Source organism: Falco cherrug, chromosome 1, assembly GCF_023634085.1.
Source record: "Falco cherrug isolate bFalChe1 chromosome 1, bFalChe1.pri, whole genome shotgun sequence".
NCBI lineage: Eukaryota > Metazoa > Chordata > Aves > Falconiformes > Falconidae > Falco > Falco cherrug.
This window is the reverse complement of record NC_073697.1, coordinates 25,896,452-25,911,568: the sequence shown is the minus strand read 5'-3', so window position 1 is coordinate 25,911,568 and position 15,117 is coordinate 25,896,452. Positions and strand designations below refer to the sequence as shown.

The 15,117-nt window shown below is 41.9% G+C and overlaps 1 protein-coding gene across 2 annotated transcripts in view; it reads left to right on the top strand.

Annotated features, from left to right (window-relative positions):
• Positions 1 to 13,029, top strand: part of USO1 (USO1 vesicle transport factor) — a 37,010-nt gene extending 23,981 nt beyond the window's left edge. For both annotated transcript variants that reach the window (XM_055702854.1, XM_055702852.1), the window contains 11 exons: positions 2,292 to 2,402; positions 3,078 to 3,196; positions 3,593 to 3,774; positions 4,730 to 4,851; positions 5,875 to 6,013; positions 7,322 to 7,485; positions 8,082 to 8,171; positions 8,940 to 9,026; positions 10,595 to 10,693; positions 11,170 to 11,385; positions 12,576 to 13,029. In XM_055702854.1, coding sequence (XP_055558829.1) covers positions 2,292 to 2,402; positions 3,078 to 3,196; positions 3,593 to 3,774; positions 4,730 to 4,851; positions 5,875 to 6,013; positions 7,322 to 7,485; positions 8,082 to 8,171; positions 8,940 to 9,026; positions 10,595 to 10,693; positions 11,170 to 11,385; positions 12,576 to 12,653 — 1,407 coding nt within the window. In that variant the 3' untranslated portion in view covers positions 12,654 to 13,029. The remainder of the gene's footprint in view (positions 1 to 2,291; positions 2,403 to 3,077; positions 3,197 to 3,592; positions 3,775 to 4,729; positions 4,852 to 5,874; positions 6,014 to 7,321; positions 7,486 to 8,081; positions 8,172 to 8,939; positions 9,027 to 10,594; positions 10,694 to 11,169; positions 11,386 to 12,575) is intronic.
• The last annotated feature ends 2,088 nt before the right edge of the window (positions 13,030 to 15,117 follow it).

The following is a 15,117-nucleotide window of genomic DNA, read 5'->3' as shown; positions in this document are numbered from 1 at the left end:
AACAGCCTGCATTTGTAAACGTAAGTGAGGGGAAAAGGGTTTGTAGTGCTCCTTGTTTGTTCTGTTTGAAGCAGGCATTTGTTTTTGTTCAGCTAGGGGAGAATTGACTTGATTTTTTGACAAATGTTCACGTGGCTGATGTCTTTGCGCAGATAATGGTGATGTAGCCATTTGGTGCAGCTGGAAGGGCCTGTGTGGTTGTCAGCAGGTTCTTCAGCTGAGGTGCTTGACAAGACAATACTGTTGTAGGTCACTACACCAATGTGACGTGGCAGACGATTTTCTATATAAGCTTGTAAAACCTATGATATGCCACTTTGTGTCTTTGTTCATGCTTCACCTGAAGACTGGGGTGTGAACACAGTCCTTAGCCTTACCTAGCGGGTAAAAAGTGGCGAGACAGCTCTTTGGGCATCCTGTCTTGCCTTTGTGGGTAAACCTGCTGCATGCAAGTAGCTCTTAAACGTGTCTTGTCGTTAGACTGTCTTGGAAATAAATATCACCTCATGAGCAGAGATCTGAAAGTGTCACATTGCATGCAAGTCGTTAACTAATTACCAGCTACAGGGTGGGTAGGGGAAATGCACAGTAGTGATGGGGAAAGCTAGATGAGCGAGTCCAGAGGAAGAGAGAGGGCAAGAGGAAAATAGTTTGGTGGGGACTAGGTAACTCGCAGTGAGGTCTAGGTCAGTGGACACCAGTTGTGGCATTCAACTAGAAGTGTAGCAGCCAGGAAGATAATGTGTATGCAGCGTGACAGGGTCACAACAAAGCTGCAGACAAACCTATAGCAAAGACTAAACAATGATTGCTAGTAGGGCATGTAGTACTCCTCGTGAAACACAACAGGCAGGTGCTGTGTGGTTGGTGAGGGCACCTGTGTTCTCTGCTGTTCTGACTTTGTGCGCTTGGGTTTCTGGAAGTAGTGGTGGTGATAAAAAAGGGCCAGATGTTCCCTTACCTAAGTGTGCAGCATTAGGGATGGCCGCTGCAGTCTCCATCTGTAGTCTGAGTTCTCCTTTAAGGAGATGGTTTCATCTTAGTGATGGTGGTATACTGCAGCAAATCACAGGACCTCAGAAGGAAGTCCTTGAAGGCAGTCTCTTCAGAGCTTGGTATTTTTTTCCAGAGTTGCTAGATTCAATTCCTATCTGTCTTGTGGTCTATAGGGGCTGTTGGGTAGCTGGGAGCCTACTACAGAAGATCTTCTAACCAGGCTGCTACTCACTGGCCATCTTGATGGGCAAACTGGCTTACACAAAGACCTTGGTGGTTTTTTTGTTTGTTTGTTTTAAGATGCTTAGCTAAAGTTAAAAACTACACTGCCTTCAGCCCTGAAGCATAGGGGCTATCAGAAGCAAGGGTGGAAGTCCAATGTCTCAAGCACAGACTCTGTCATTGATGAATACTTCTCTCTCTTGCCACTGTCTTGATCCCGGTGACCACTTGTTGCAGTGTATTTTCTTGCCCTCTTTTGAAGATATCCCAGTAGTTCTATATGCCTTATCTTGCCTTCAAGATTTGCCTTGAGCTTCCAGTTGCTTCACACGATGTACTTGGTGCTGTGTGAAGCTTAGTTTTCCATGCAGGGAACATTTTTCTTGGTTGCTTTCTGAATATTGACTATTGGAAGAGAGGTATGGCTGTCTTAATGCTGCTGTGCCCATGATAAGTGCAGCAGAGATAAGGTAGACAGAATTAAAGAGGCAGTCAATTTTCAGATGAAAACGTAATTTTCCATAGCTAGCGAAAACAAATACTGCAGTTGGCATTCTTCTTGCTGGCTTAACGTGTGTATTGTCCAAACCAAAAGCCACTCTGGTATTCTCTATCTTTACTTAGAAAATACTATTAGGACACATGGCTATTTTTAGTCAGCAGGGGAAGTCTTATTACCGGGAATCCTTAGCTCGCTTAATTTACACCGTGTTCATTCTTTACAGGGGTTGTGTGTATGTTCCTTCATGTTACCCTAGTATTAATTATAAATGCAGAACTAATTTGTTATGATTTTATATTGATGTTAATTTGCATTGAGTCCTATTTCACATCTGTGTTGCTTGTTGTTTTGCTCTGAGAACAGTCAAATGTGACTGATTTAATAGTTGTTTCATCAAAGCACTAAAGCTGTGTTCAGTATCACTAACGAATGGGTTTTTTGAAAGACATGACTTGTGTTTTTTAAAATGTTGTGGTGGAAGCGGGGGAGTTCTGAATCAGTACTGATTTTTTTGGTGTTTTAGTCCTCCACTGTGGAAAGATAACAATGGGTGGTTTTATTCTTTTCAAAGGGAAGCAAAGTACAGACCAGGGTTGGACTACTGATGTTGCTTTGCACTTGGCTAAGCAACTGCTCAATTGCTGTCACGCACTTCCTTCACAACCCAGCCAATATACCTTTCGTATCCTTGACCTGCTTGCAGAGTAGAACCACTTGCATAGAAGTTATTTGGATTATTCACATTCCACTTAAATGTTTATCTAGATGAGTTTGCAGTGATACCATATGACATAAAAGAAAATGCGCTGGGGCAAGAGCTGTAACCAGCCTGTTGTTGACAGTGCTCTGCATACGCTGACCTGTCTATAAGATGCAGATGTAAATTTAAGTACAGTGGAAAGCTGCCAGCATTCTGCTAGCAAAGTGTGGGGTTTTTATTACGACAAGCCTGTTGATGTTTTTAGTGTGACTTACTCTTATACCCCAGAGGTAGAAAGAATGCTTCCTTCTACTGTTGGAGCTTACTTCTATGCTAGCTTTCCAGGAAAAAATCTGATTGAAGTACATAAAGCTAAACTGTCTCCTGATCCAAACTGGAAGTCTGTTTTGCAACAACTAAATCTCTTAGGTTAAGCAGTTACCGGGAAAAGAAATTTCATGGAAACCACAGATTACCAGAGTCCTTCAGAATAGAAGCCAGCTTTTGCAAGGATTTCATCAGCCGTTCTGCCTGCTTCCTAATCAAGCTTGGTTTTACATGTGAAAATAATTTTAACTGGGTATTTATACAGGGAGAAGTATGTTACATGTATTGTGCTTATGAAGTATCTCAAAATATCCTTAACAAGAGCTCTAGCTCACAGGGCAGATAGCCGAAAACCTTGGAGAAGAGGAGCAGCTTGTCCAAGGCCTGTGTGCACTTTTGCTTGGCATTTCCATCTACTACAATGACAATTCCCTTGAAAATTATAGGAAGTAAGTATGATGTAGAAGTAATAAGAGGACTGTAGGGAAAGGCTTTGTGAATGGCAGATGGTGGTTTAAGAGGCTTTTAACTGAGGTGGTGCAGTTGAGAAATTTGGTTGAATGTTTCCTATGCATGTTCCTTATGGGATGCAAAATGACTGACCCACCTCTAGCTAGGCAAAGCAGGCAGTTACTTTGCATAGGTCCTCCTGACCTGTGTATTCCTGGGCTGAGAACAGATGTCAGCGGCCACCGAAAAATCCCATCTTGAATGCAAAGCATCTAGTGCGGTTAAGACTTGAGACAGATAATCAAAGTTATAACTGCAAAAACCACCTTGAGGGGAGGGATGGGTTTATTTCTTTCCGAGCATGGCACTGAGATTAATTTGTTTCTTCCTTTTAGAGAGAAGCTGAAACAGCTGATTGAGAAGAGGATTGGCAGGGAGAACTTCATTGAGAAGCTTGGCTTCATTAGCAAACACGAACTTTATTCTAGAGCTGCTCAGAAACCCCAGCCTAGTTTCTCTAGTCCAGACCACATGATGTTTGATCATGAATTTACCAAGCTTGTAAAGGAATTGGAAGGTGAGAATGTTGGGCTCGCTTCTGTAGTTTTCGTGATGAACTGATGACTGAACTACTAAACGTGGTGAATGTAACCCTCTTGAAAGCAGTGTGATGATACTAAAATGGAGTATTCTGAAAAACAATGTTACAGTAATAGCTGTAAGTAATAATATACGGAAGCTCGCTGTTCAGGTATTTAGGAAAAATACTCCCAGTACAAGCCCAAAATCAGGGCTTGTACTAAACTGGGTAACTGTTCTTGGGTGAAGTGATTGTTAGTACATGCTCTGAGTTGCCGAGATGTGTATTTACCTGTGCTTACAAAGAGACTGAAGTATTGAGCACGTTGTGATGGTCACAGGAGCTTGATTCGTGGAAGTATGCAAACCAGATATTTGCTCTTTGAGTCATTAAGAAAAACTATGAATGCTGAATTTCCTGGCTTGTTAGAAAACGATAGGCACATTCTTTTGTGGTTTTTGTCCCTCACAAGAGAGACAGATTGTCACCTGTAACATCTAATGTCCTGTTTCTTAATATTGCCTGGCTTAAATCAGTCTAGAGTTGGAAAACACCTTGAAGCAGCAACACTAAAGACAGTTTTGCCCAATCATGTTTCCTCTGCATGTTGCCCTTGTAGTCGTAAGTCCTTCGCTTACTTGCACAGCCACTTGGGTAACAGTTGTAGTGGAGTGGAGCCATAATGCAAGCCAAATGCACCCTCTCTGATAGGAAGGACTCAAAACACCCATTTGCTTTTCTGAAACAGTAAAGCAGTAACTGTGCAAACCTTGCTATTAAAACCCCACTGTTTCCTATTTTCTTAAACCTGTTTGTGACACTTGTATTTATTATTTTTTAAAGTGCAGGTTGAGTTTCTAAGACCATGAACGCAGTTAAACTGAGTGAGGCTGTGAGACTGTTTTGAGGATACGTGAACTGGGCTTTGGTTAACAGAAACTGTTTTTGACAGGTGTCATAAGTAAAGCTATTTACAAGTCAAGTGAGGAAGATAAAAAGGAGGAGGAGGTCAAGAAGACATTGGAACAGCATGACAACATCGTGACTCACTACAAAAAAGTCATTAGAGAGCAGGTAAGAGGGAGTTACACTGTATGTGTGCCTCTAGAAGTTGTTTGTTCTGGCTTTCGGAGGTGCTGCAGTGCGGTTTGATACCTGATGTTCCAAAACAAGTAACAAGAAAATAGCAATGCAGAAGCACTTCTAAAAACACTTAATCCAAGTTCTGGTTCAACTGAAATACCAGTGTTTAGAATACTGGTTAAGTTTAATTCTTTGCCTGGGAGCATATCTGCTCTTTCCTGTGTTTAAGTGTTCCTTTCCAAATGAGTAAGTGGAGGTCTTATAGCCCTTCAGAAAGAGATACAGTTCTTACTTCTGTGCTCTCACCTTTGCGAAGATGACAGATGAAGTGTGGCTGAATGAAGAAATTAAGTTTTTCAGTGAAGGCTGAGTATACCTGCCTGTGGTTGGACTCTCAAAATTTTTGTCCAACAGTAGTTCATTTGTTTTGTTGCCACAGCTTAGATTGAGAAGTAGAGGAGCAAAGTTAATTAACTTAAATAGCTAACAGGGAACTGGAGCAGGTGTTTATAATAGAGTTCAGGGATCTGGAATGGATGCAGAGTATAGTGGTACATGTGGAATTAAGGGGCACTTTTGAGCCACCAGTGAGGCTTTATTGAACATGGGGTGACTGCAATTACCACAACTTCTTTAAAGACTCTTGATGTGGATCAAGCGTGTGCAGGCTTCAGTGCGGTGGAGAAAAAGTACAATTGTCAGATTTCATAATTTCCTTCCCCCGCCCTGCTGTCTCTGGTGTGGGGATGCTGGAGGTCTCTTCCAAAATACTTGGAAGGCATTGGTCTGGTGTGACAGGCTGCTTCTGTCTTTCCCAGGCTTTTTTCCTAGGAATAGCTATCCAGGTTTGCATGAGGCTTTTCTGCTCATCTGTCACATGTATCACTAACAGTGTCACTAGGCAACAGTGTGTAATGGTGGAGTTAAAAGTTTTTCTGTCTTTATTTGCCTTCCCAACAGCATTGTACTCAAAAGTGTTGTTACTCTTAAGTGCCTTTTTTATTCCTTTCACAGGACCAGGAGCTTGAAGAATTAAAACAACGCGTTAACACCTTAACATCTCAAAATGAACAGCTCCAAGCAACAGTTACACAGCAAGTGTCGCAGATCCAACAGCATAAGGACCAGTACAATCTCCTTAAAGTACAGCTAGGTAGGCTGTAGAAAGAATAATAAAAAATAATCTTGTTAGTGCAAAGATCTTGTGTGATTTATGGCAAGCTACAGCCCCAGCAGACAACCTTCTGTCACTTCAGGCATGCTGTTATATGTTCTGCAGCATATGAAAACTATTCGTAGAGATAAAATACTCTTTTTTTTTTTTCCAAGTTGATGTTCAGCATTGCAAATGATTTTGTTTAAGCATCAGATTTGCTTCATTATCTAGAAGTACTAGGTTTTAGTTTAAGTGCCTTTAAACTTACAGAATGAAGCACAGCGAGTACTGAGAAGACAACTTGAAAATGTGAATGAGATACAATTTGTTCTTGCTTTTTGCTTAAGTTTTGGGTCTCTTGAAATAATGGTACTGTTTTCTGCAAGATCTGTTTGAGCGCTTGAGCTAGGACCTGTCTACCACATAGGCCTGGTCTTGGGGCAAACAAGCACCTGAAGAAGACCACTGTAAACCAGACAGTTCACTTAGATGGATGTGTGGAAATACTGGGATTAGCAATAGCTTCTGACCTGATCTAGGTATCACTTTGGTTGCTTACAATGGCAAGCCAAGCCCTTCCTTGCCACCCTAGCTACTTTCCTGCAGGTGTGCCTGGGGAGAGGTGTAAGAGCTGAAGCTTGCTGTAGGAACTGTGGGCTTCCAGAGAGCTGCTGGTAAAGGATTTCTACACCTTTGTTTCTTAAGTTAATCCAAAACAGTTGTTGCCTGTGCAGAACACTCGGAACATGAACGGATGGGCCATGGTGTGTGCTGAAGTTCAGGTCTGTGAATGAAAGCGTGAATTGGGGAAGAATAGTGGTACAGCAGATGTGCAAGATGAGGCCTGTTACTGTCACTGGAGAGACTGCTAACTGAATGCTTAAATCAGGGCAGTATATTCAAGATATTCCCAGGTCAAGATGCCTGATAAACTGGATATGACATGACTTCAAAAAGTAATTCTGCCTTCAGGATTATTTATGATTAAAAATACATAAGGAAACAATTGTCCTTCCTCTATAGAATGACTTGTCTATGAACTTACTCTGGATGAACTGAACAACTGAAGCAGCATGCAGGTGCAGTCATGAGTACATGCTTGAAGGGATGGCAAATTAGAGCTCTTTATTCAGCTTTTGGTAGAGAATTCTTAAATACTCTGCTTTCATTCTTGAGTTAAATGGCTTGTGTTGCCCTGTGGGGTGGGAGGAGAACAGCCAATAAATACTTCAATTGGTGTGTGTGAAGCTAACTTCAAAATAATGTTGGTGTTTATGACCTTTGTTTATGAACTCTGTCTTTCAGGAAAGGACAATCAGCATCATAATTCCCACAGTGATACATTTCAGATGAATGGTATTCAGACAGAAGAAGTGAGCAAATTGAAAGAGGAGTTGGAAGAATGGAAAAACAAGCATGAACTGCTGCAAGGGCAGTTAAGGGAAAAGGATTCAGTGATTGAAAAATTGGTAAGCACTATCTGGGCAGAACTTGATGCAGCTTCCAATTCCTGTTTTCAGATGTAATTTGTTTTAAGCTGTGTAAATCCTCATTGTGACAGTAGTCAAGTAACCGGTAGAATGATGATAATAGGAAATATGGTGGGAGATGGCTTGAGCAGAGCCTTTTCTGTTTCACACTATTCCCAAGAGAAATTTGTGCCACTGACCTGTTTTACTGTAGAATCAGTCTTTTTTTTAATTTTTTCCCCCTCATGTTTTGGGGAGAAAAAAATGATTGGTGTCTCCTAGGAGCTTAGTGAGGGTAATGCCTAAGACACACATTTAGTGGCTTGCTTGTCACAACGCAGGATGGTGCATGCTGCTTTTATTTTGTGCGCGTCCTCTGTATTTGAATTGGTGAAAGACACTTGCATCCAGCTTAGAGGGGACCATCCAGCTGTTCTCATTTAATCAGAGCTTTGTGCTGTGCATATCTTAGCCCATTTGCACCTTCTCTGCTGGGAACTGTGATCATGCAAGCACATGGTTTGCTTTGTGTTCTAACAACATGACTGTATGTAGTCTGTCTAGTTCTATGGCTGATTTTCCTGTTGTTATTACAGAAGTCTTCACAGCTGGAAATGGGAACAATGGAGCAGTCTTCACAGACCAGCAAATCTGGTGGCTTGGAGCACAATAATGAACTACAGAAGGTGAACCTGTGTTATTTCAGCCAAGCTGCGGTGAACAGTAGTAGCTCGGGATGGGAAGGGAGCTTTGCCCAACTTCAGGGAGGAGCGTTGATTCCTGAGCATGTTGATGTTTTTAATGGTGTCCCTTTATGTGATGATGGTACTACTTGGCGCATCAAGATGGTGCATCCAAAAATGAATCAGCTGGTTTTGCTAAGCAGGTTTGAACCAGCAGAAGACACTTCAACTGACTCTTCAGACCTGAAAAATCTATTTATCCATTGTAAAGTGTATCTTTAAATGTTGATATGAAATCTTCCAGGTATTAGATGTACAGTATAGATCAAGTGTTTAAATATCTGTGGATTCAGTAATTTAGGGTAGCTGTTGCTCAAAAAATACCTAGCAAAGGTTCTGATTGGAGAGCTAATAATCTCTGGATTAATAAGTCACCGTGGGTTTCTGTGCCAAGAACAGTAGTGCGTAGAGGATGCTAATGGAAGCGCTAGTGGTGTGAAACACCTTTAGAAACAGGAGTGAGGCTTGGACAGGAGCCTTGGTTGGGCATGCCACAGAAGAGGGTCCGTAAGAGCAGGGTGGGAAATGGTGTGTGTTGCTGGCTAGTTTTCTCTTCCAGAGAAATGGTTCCTGTGCCCTTCTTGAAGGATACAGCTTTTCTCTCATGTGTGCTAGTATTAAGCTGTTAGTCTGGTAGCATTCAACTTAAGACTTAACTACCTTGCTTTACCGAATTAACTTAAAAGTATGTTTTGTCTTTTTTTCCTAAAGGAATTAGAAATGCTCAGGAGTCAGATAAAACTACAGTCTGCAGAAATCTCCAAGCTTCAGATTGAAAATCAAAAGCTACAAGTAATGGTACCAGTGAGAAAGTTCCTTATTTTCTCTTTGGGGACTAAATTTTGAAGGCTTGTTTCCTGCTTATGCTGTCTGTAGCTATTGTCCTAAACCAATATTGTTTTAAGAATGTATATTAGCAATTGATTCCAACAGTGTTTTAAATGAAGTACTGTGTTAACTTGACAACATCTTTCATGAGGGAAGATGGGAATTCCAGGTAAGTCAGTGTACCATGCGACCATGGGTCCTTGGTATTTTTAAACAAAGAAATACCAGCTATGCAGTGTTTTAAGCTTATACCCTAATCAAAAGGAAGAGTCTCGTGTGACCCAGGCATGGTGTCATGTATGTTGGAGGGATCCTTATTCTTACAAAGTTGATGATACTAATTTGGAAGTTGACATACATTTATTTCAATGGCGAATGGTGGGTGCATCTGCCTGTACAGACCTCTGAATGCCTCAGAGCTTCTTTTTTTTTTTAGCTATGTATTGAAAAATTACCTAATAAAGCCTTATAGAATAGCTAAATAGATGTGATCGTGTCCTCAAAACTATCATTCGAAAGTGAATGTTGAGCTAGAGAACTCAAATGAGTTGCATGAAAATGTTAGACTTTTCCACGGCAGAGCTAACAGATAAAGCTGCAGGAGTGTGGGTCACATGATTGACATGATGACAACGCGTCAAACAGAACGAGGGTAGCTCCTGCCTGCCCTGCTTGACAAGTCTGCTTGTAATGAAAACAGGGTAGCTGGTCTGTGGTAGCTGGACTTGCTTAAACTCTTGGTTCTGGCTGGTTGGTTCTGACTTATGCACCAAGTTCTAATTCCGGTATTCTGAGAGGACTGGTGTGGGCAAAATACCAGGTGTTTAATGTGCAGATGATCTGAGAGAAGGCAGCTTTTAACACTTCCAATGTCGAAAGTCTCAGCTGCTCCGATACAGGATGCCGTTGCATGCGTTGGCCTTGTGTGCTCAGGATGCAGAGGCACATTCACGTGCTCCGTGCTGTCACCAGTTGTCAGACCACCTCACTGCCATCCTCCACACTGCCTGCCTTTCCTACAGCTTTGGCTTAATTGTGGCATAACCGCAGAAGTAACTGTCTTGAATTCATGCCGTGTTGCAGTTTTAGCTGAAAGTCAGCTGCCGCATTTTGTAAAGAAAAACTTTGGAAAGGGCTGTCTGAGACTAAACTATTGCTAGTTTTACTAGTCCCATACAAGAGCTGGATGTTTAGCCTGATAGTTTTTTTATCATCTTTGGCACTCAAGAAGCATCTCGGTGAAGGCTGGTGGCCTGTAATAGACAGGGTCTGCCTAGAAAAAACCTCACAGCTTCTATAGAGTGCATTTTGATGAAATAAGGCTCCTTTTTGTGCGCACGTGCCTATGTGTTTATGGAGACTCCAGGAAGCACAGATCTTTCCTGATGCCTTGCAGGATGTATGTAACTACCACACCTTGGCTATGCTGTAAGAAGAAAATAGGCTTTTAAATTCTGTGACTGACTGTATAACATCTTAGCTTGCTGTCTTTGTGTGCAAGGCATGCGATGCTCTGATAATAAATTTCTTGTCCACAGAACGCAACTGCAGATCCTGTGTTAGGAGGCAGCGGTGCAACAGCAGCAAACAACTCTGAATTGGAGGGAAGACTTGAGCAAGAAATAAAAGAATTGAAGGTTGGTAGTGTATGAACATCAAACCAAGTTGCTTGATACTCGGCCTTTAGTTAGGAGGACTTCTACAACAGGAAAGACTTTGGGTGGAAGTGGTTTATTTCCTCAGCATTTGAAGTTTTTCAGGCTCCGTAGGGGAAGCCAGATGAGTCTCCTCCTTCATTTTTCACTTGGGAAATGTAGACCTTGTCTGCCTTCAAAGAGCTGGTAAGCACAGTCTAGGCAATAGCTTTATTCTGACACGGGCGGTCCAGTTTGCCTGGGAAGAAAGTAGCCACTGTTAAAGACTCCTGCCTACCTTGCTCCTAGTGGGTAATAAGGGGAGTTTGGGTAAGGAAGTATGTGGGAGCAAGGCCACCAGGCCCTTAGTGGCGTTGGAGCTCTTACAGGTAGCATGTGGCATGTGTTTGTAGGAAACGGGGCTTCAGCTGGTCCTGTGCTTATGGTGTAACTCTGCGTGGGATTTTTCCTGTTGCCAGAGTGAAGTCAAAGCCCTTTCTGAGGAAAAAGAATCACTAAAACAGCACCTGGATTCATCCAGTAGTACGGTTGCTATCTTGCAAGATGAGAAAAGTAAACTTCAACAAGAAGTTGCAGAATCAAAGAAAGAGCAGGATGATCTTCTGGTGCTCTTGGCTGACCAGGATCAGAAACTATCTGCACTGAAGGTCAAATTGAAGGATCTTGGTGTACCGGTAAGCAGAACAATGGGTCCAGTGAGTTCTCTGGTCCGAGTCAGGTCTGAGTACAGCAGTACGTGATCCAGTAAGTCTGCTGAGGCCTCTTTCTATAGATAGAGGGCTGTCGAATCTACCGGAGTTGCCTTCTCAACTTGTATTGGCAGCCATCAATAAAAGATGGTAACTGCCTCTTGAAGGAAGTGTTTGGCTTAGGGATGTTGAGAGGTACCCACCAAACTCCTGTGAGGAAAACTACTTGTCATGTGTATGTCTGGAACAATACCTGGCCTTGCTGCAGTTTGTCCTGGTTGCCAACTAGAAAGCAGATGACGGCTGTGTTACAATCCTAAGGGATCGTTCCACAGATAATACAAGTGAGAACCAGAAAGCTTTAGTTTGCTTCTTAAGCAGCACTGCAGACTGTTGGGGCAGTTTCTGGGAGCCTTGTCTTCCAGGAGGTTTCTTTCAAGAATCCTTGTGACTCGGAGCTGGGGATGTGTCTGTAAGGTGGATGGAACTAGTTGTTGTGCTGCAGATACTGTGGATCAACACCAGGCTAGAGCCTGGGCTTCCAATTGGGAGACTGTCATTCTGTCATTTGTGCCATCCTTCTGAAAGGAAGGGTACGTTTTGGTATTTGGCAGTCACGTGGTTTAGCTTCAGCTGCAGGAATTGGGTTTTAAAGAGTCTGCGGTGGGCAGAGGCATTACTTCTGTTGAATGGCATGTGTGGCAAGTGTAGATCCTCTAGGTGCAGCCACGGAATCTTTGAGTCTGTTGACTTTTAAATGACTTAAAAAGAGTACCCTAGAAGACGTTAGCAGTTTCACTTGTGGCACTGCAAAGCACTGGACAGACACATTTTCCTCCCCAGCCTATTTGGTGAAGAATGTGGGGTTTAATTCATGCACCTGTATAGGAAAATGAAGCGTATATAAAGTTGCTTCCTCGAATGTATGGGGCAGAACCGATGGTGCTGAGTGGAGGCGGTTGTCCCCAGTTGTCAGCCGACCTTAGCAGAGAAGTTAAAAACTGTGTGACATTACAAGATGACTGTTGCCCTTATTAAGCACTAATTGTTACGGTGTGATAACATTTGGTTAGTTTTAAGCATATTTTCACTCTGTCAGCATTTGTCTTTCCTTGAGAAGGCTGGATCAGAGTTAAGGGATGTTACTGCTCACAACAGATCTTTCCTAATTTCAGATTGAAGATGAGGATGATATAGAATCTGGAGATCAAGGAGATGAAGATGAGGATGGGGATGAAGAGGAGCAAGACTAGAATGCTTTTGAGTGTTACCATGAAAACTAGATTGCATTGTTGGCAGAAAAAATAATGTATTATTGGTGTACAAAGCAAAATATCTGCTGATGAGGAGCAGATGGGAAAATGGCAACCGTGGGACTAGTTATAAGTTACTGAAGTGTTCGAAACCCCTTCATACTAGGTAAAGCAAACAAAAAATCACTGTTTAAGTTCTACATGAGTAGCCCAAATTGTACTTGTTTAGAAGTTGCTTTAGACACAGTTTAAAGCATGGGGATGACAATGTTGCTGCCTCAGTTCATTGTCATTGACAGAAGTTCTGTGCATTTGTCTACGGTTTTAACCTTCTGGAACTCTTTAACATAATTAAATACGAAAGTATTTGGTTTAACATCTGTCAAATGGAATCATTGCCCCTGCCTTCAGCATGGAGCTTCAGTATAATTCGTGGCTTCCTTTAAAGAGCCGTGGTGAGGTAGAAGGGTTGGGGTGGCTGCAGTGTGTGGTGGCCACTGCCAGCCTCGTGGGCTGGCTCTCTAGGTGCGAACGGACCTGCACAGCGTCGAGTGCCTTGACACCTGATATGGCTGCATTCGGAACCTCCCGGGGGGAACCGCAACGCTATGCTGGTAACGTCGAAGAGGTTTCACGGAAACCTGCGCAAGAAAGATAGCATTTTTAAGAAGAATCTTTATGGAAAAACAGAGACCAATACACTCTTTCTAGAGTTCAAATGTGCTACCGAGTCAGCGTGATAACAATAAGTAAAAATCTTGTAGACTACTTCAGTAAGGAAATGAAAACTACTATGATTTATATAACTTATTGGCTCTTGATGAGTGAATAAAAGAAAAAATTTTAAAAGAAAAAACAATACAGTAAATGCATCTATTTCATTTTTTGGTAATAAAAATAGGTATGTCCACTTAGTCCTCATTCATTTAATTTTCTTGTCCTGTTTTAATAAAGTATATTTTAATATGCACGTAAAATTGTCTAAAACTAGTCTAGGGTGGCAGATGAAAGTAATAAAACACCATGTACTGGGGCTGTCATCACATGAGTACATAGGGGTGCTGGTTCAGTTTTTGCATTTTTTGCCAATATAGACTGCAGCAGTTGCTTAACCTCCTTTACACCTTTTTTTAAAAATAAATGATTCCTTAATCATGATAATTTGAGGAAGGCCAGGAAAGAAAGACTTTTTGAAGTCACGTCATACACTTAAATGTGTGTTTAACATAAAAATGTTGGAAGGAGTAGTTTAAATGAGCTCCACTCTTGCATTCTGTCCTGGGGCAGATTTGTCTGGAAAAGAGCAAGGATGAGAAGCAACAGTAGAACAAGAGCCGAAATACTGTGTGACTGGGGGGGGCTTACTTCCATACAACAAGGCCTGGTTCTTATTTTCAGTGTGACTTGCTGTTTGCTGAACATTGCACACCAACGAGGAACTGTGAGTGAGCAGCTCACAAGTGTTGCCTCTCCACCATCTCTTTTCTGTGCAAAATCCAAAAATGAGGACAGAAGCATGCAGGCCCCTGAACGATATTCTAGATGACTTTTGCCATGTTTTCTGATGCAGCAAGAGTTGCAGATAGATTTATTGGTAAGTGTACTTTGGTTTTGAGGCAGTACTTTTTTTTTTTTTTTTAAAGGCAGGAGCTGTGCAAACTACAGGTAGAAAAAACAACACAGGCGGCCTGGAGTGCTTTGCTGCTTGTTCAGTGATGTAAAGAAGTTCTACAACAACGGACAGCTTTGCTGTTTGCAAACCTTCATCACAGAGACATTAGATGACTTCAGCCCAATTTAGTGAGTTAGGCAAGTCTCTCTTCCTAGTGTGACTACGCTCACTTCTTGACATGAAACAGAAGAAGAGTACCTTGTGGCCACTTACTAAGCAGAAGGTGGTACAATAGCAGCATTGTCAGCTAACGGGTCTTAATTATTTTTTTTTTTTTTCCAGTGCAAAGAGAAGTGATGGGTATTTGCTTTGCCAAGGGTATTTTGGAGCTCTTGTGACAAACAGGATTGAGAGATACATGGCTTTTAAAGTCAGCAGGGGAATAATAATAGAAAGTAGTGTAACTTGATGCCCAGGCTTTCTGTGTTGGGATTTAGAACAAAGTAGGTAAATTGGTACACTACCATCCTTGATGCCCAGGCTTTCTGTGTTGGGATTTAGAACAAAGTAGGTAAATAGGTATGCTACCATCCTTACTCACAGGTAGTACAGTCACAAGATTGGGATTATTACAAATAGCCGAAGAATTTAAGTATCGAGCTCCCACTGTGTGCATGGATATAGGCTGGTATTTCTCAGCCCTTGAAAATTCTGCGACAAGGTTTCTTGTTCAGGCACTATGCAATGGGAGTCTTTAAGCATGGTGCCTATAATCTATTAAAGAAAAAGTGAACTTAAATCTGGACTTTATGGTACTGGTTTTCTATAGTGACTAGACCATTTTAGTTGTTA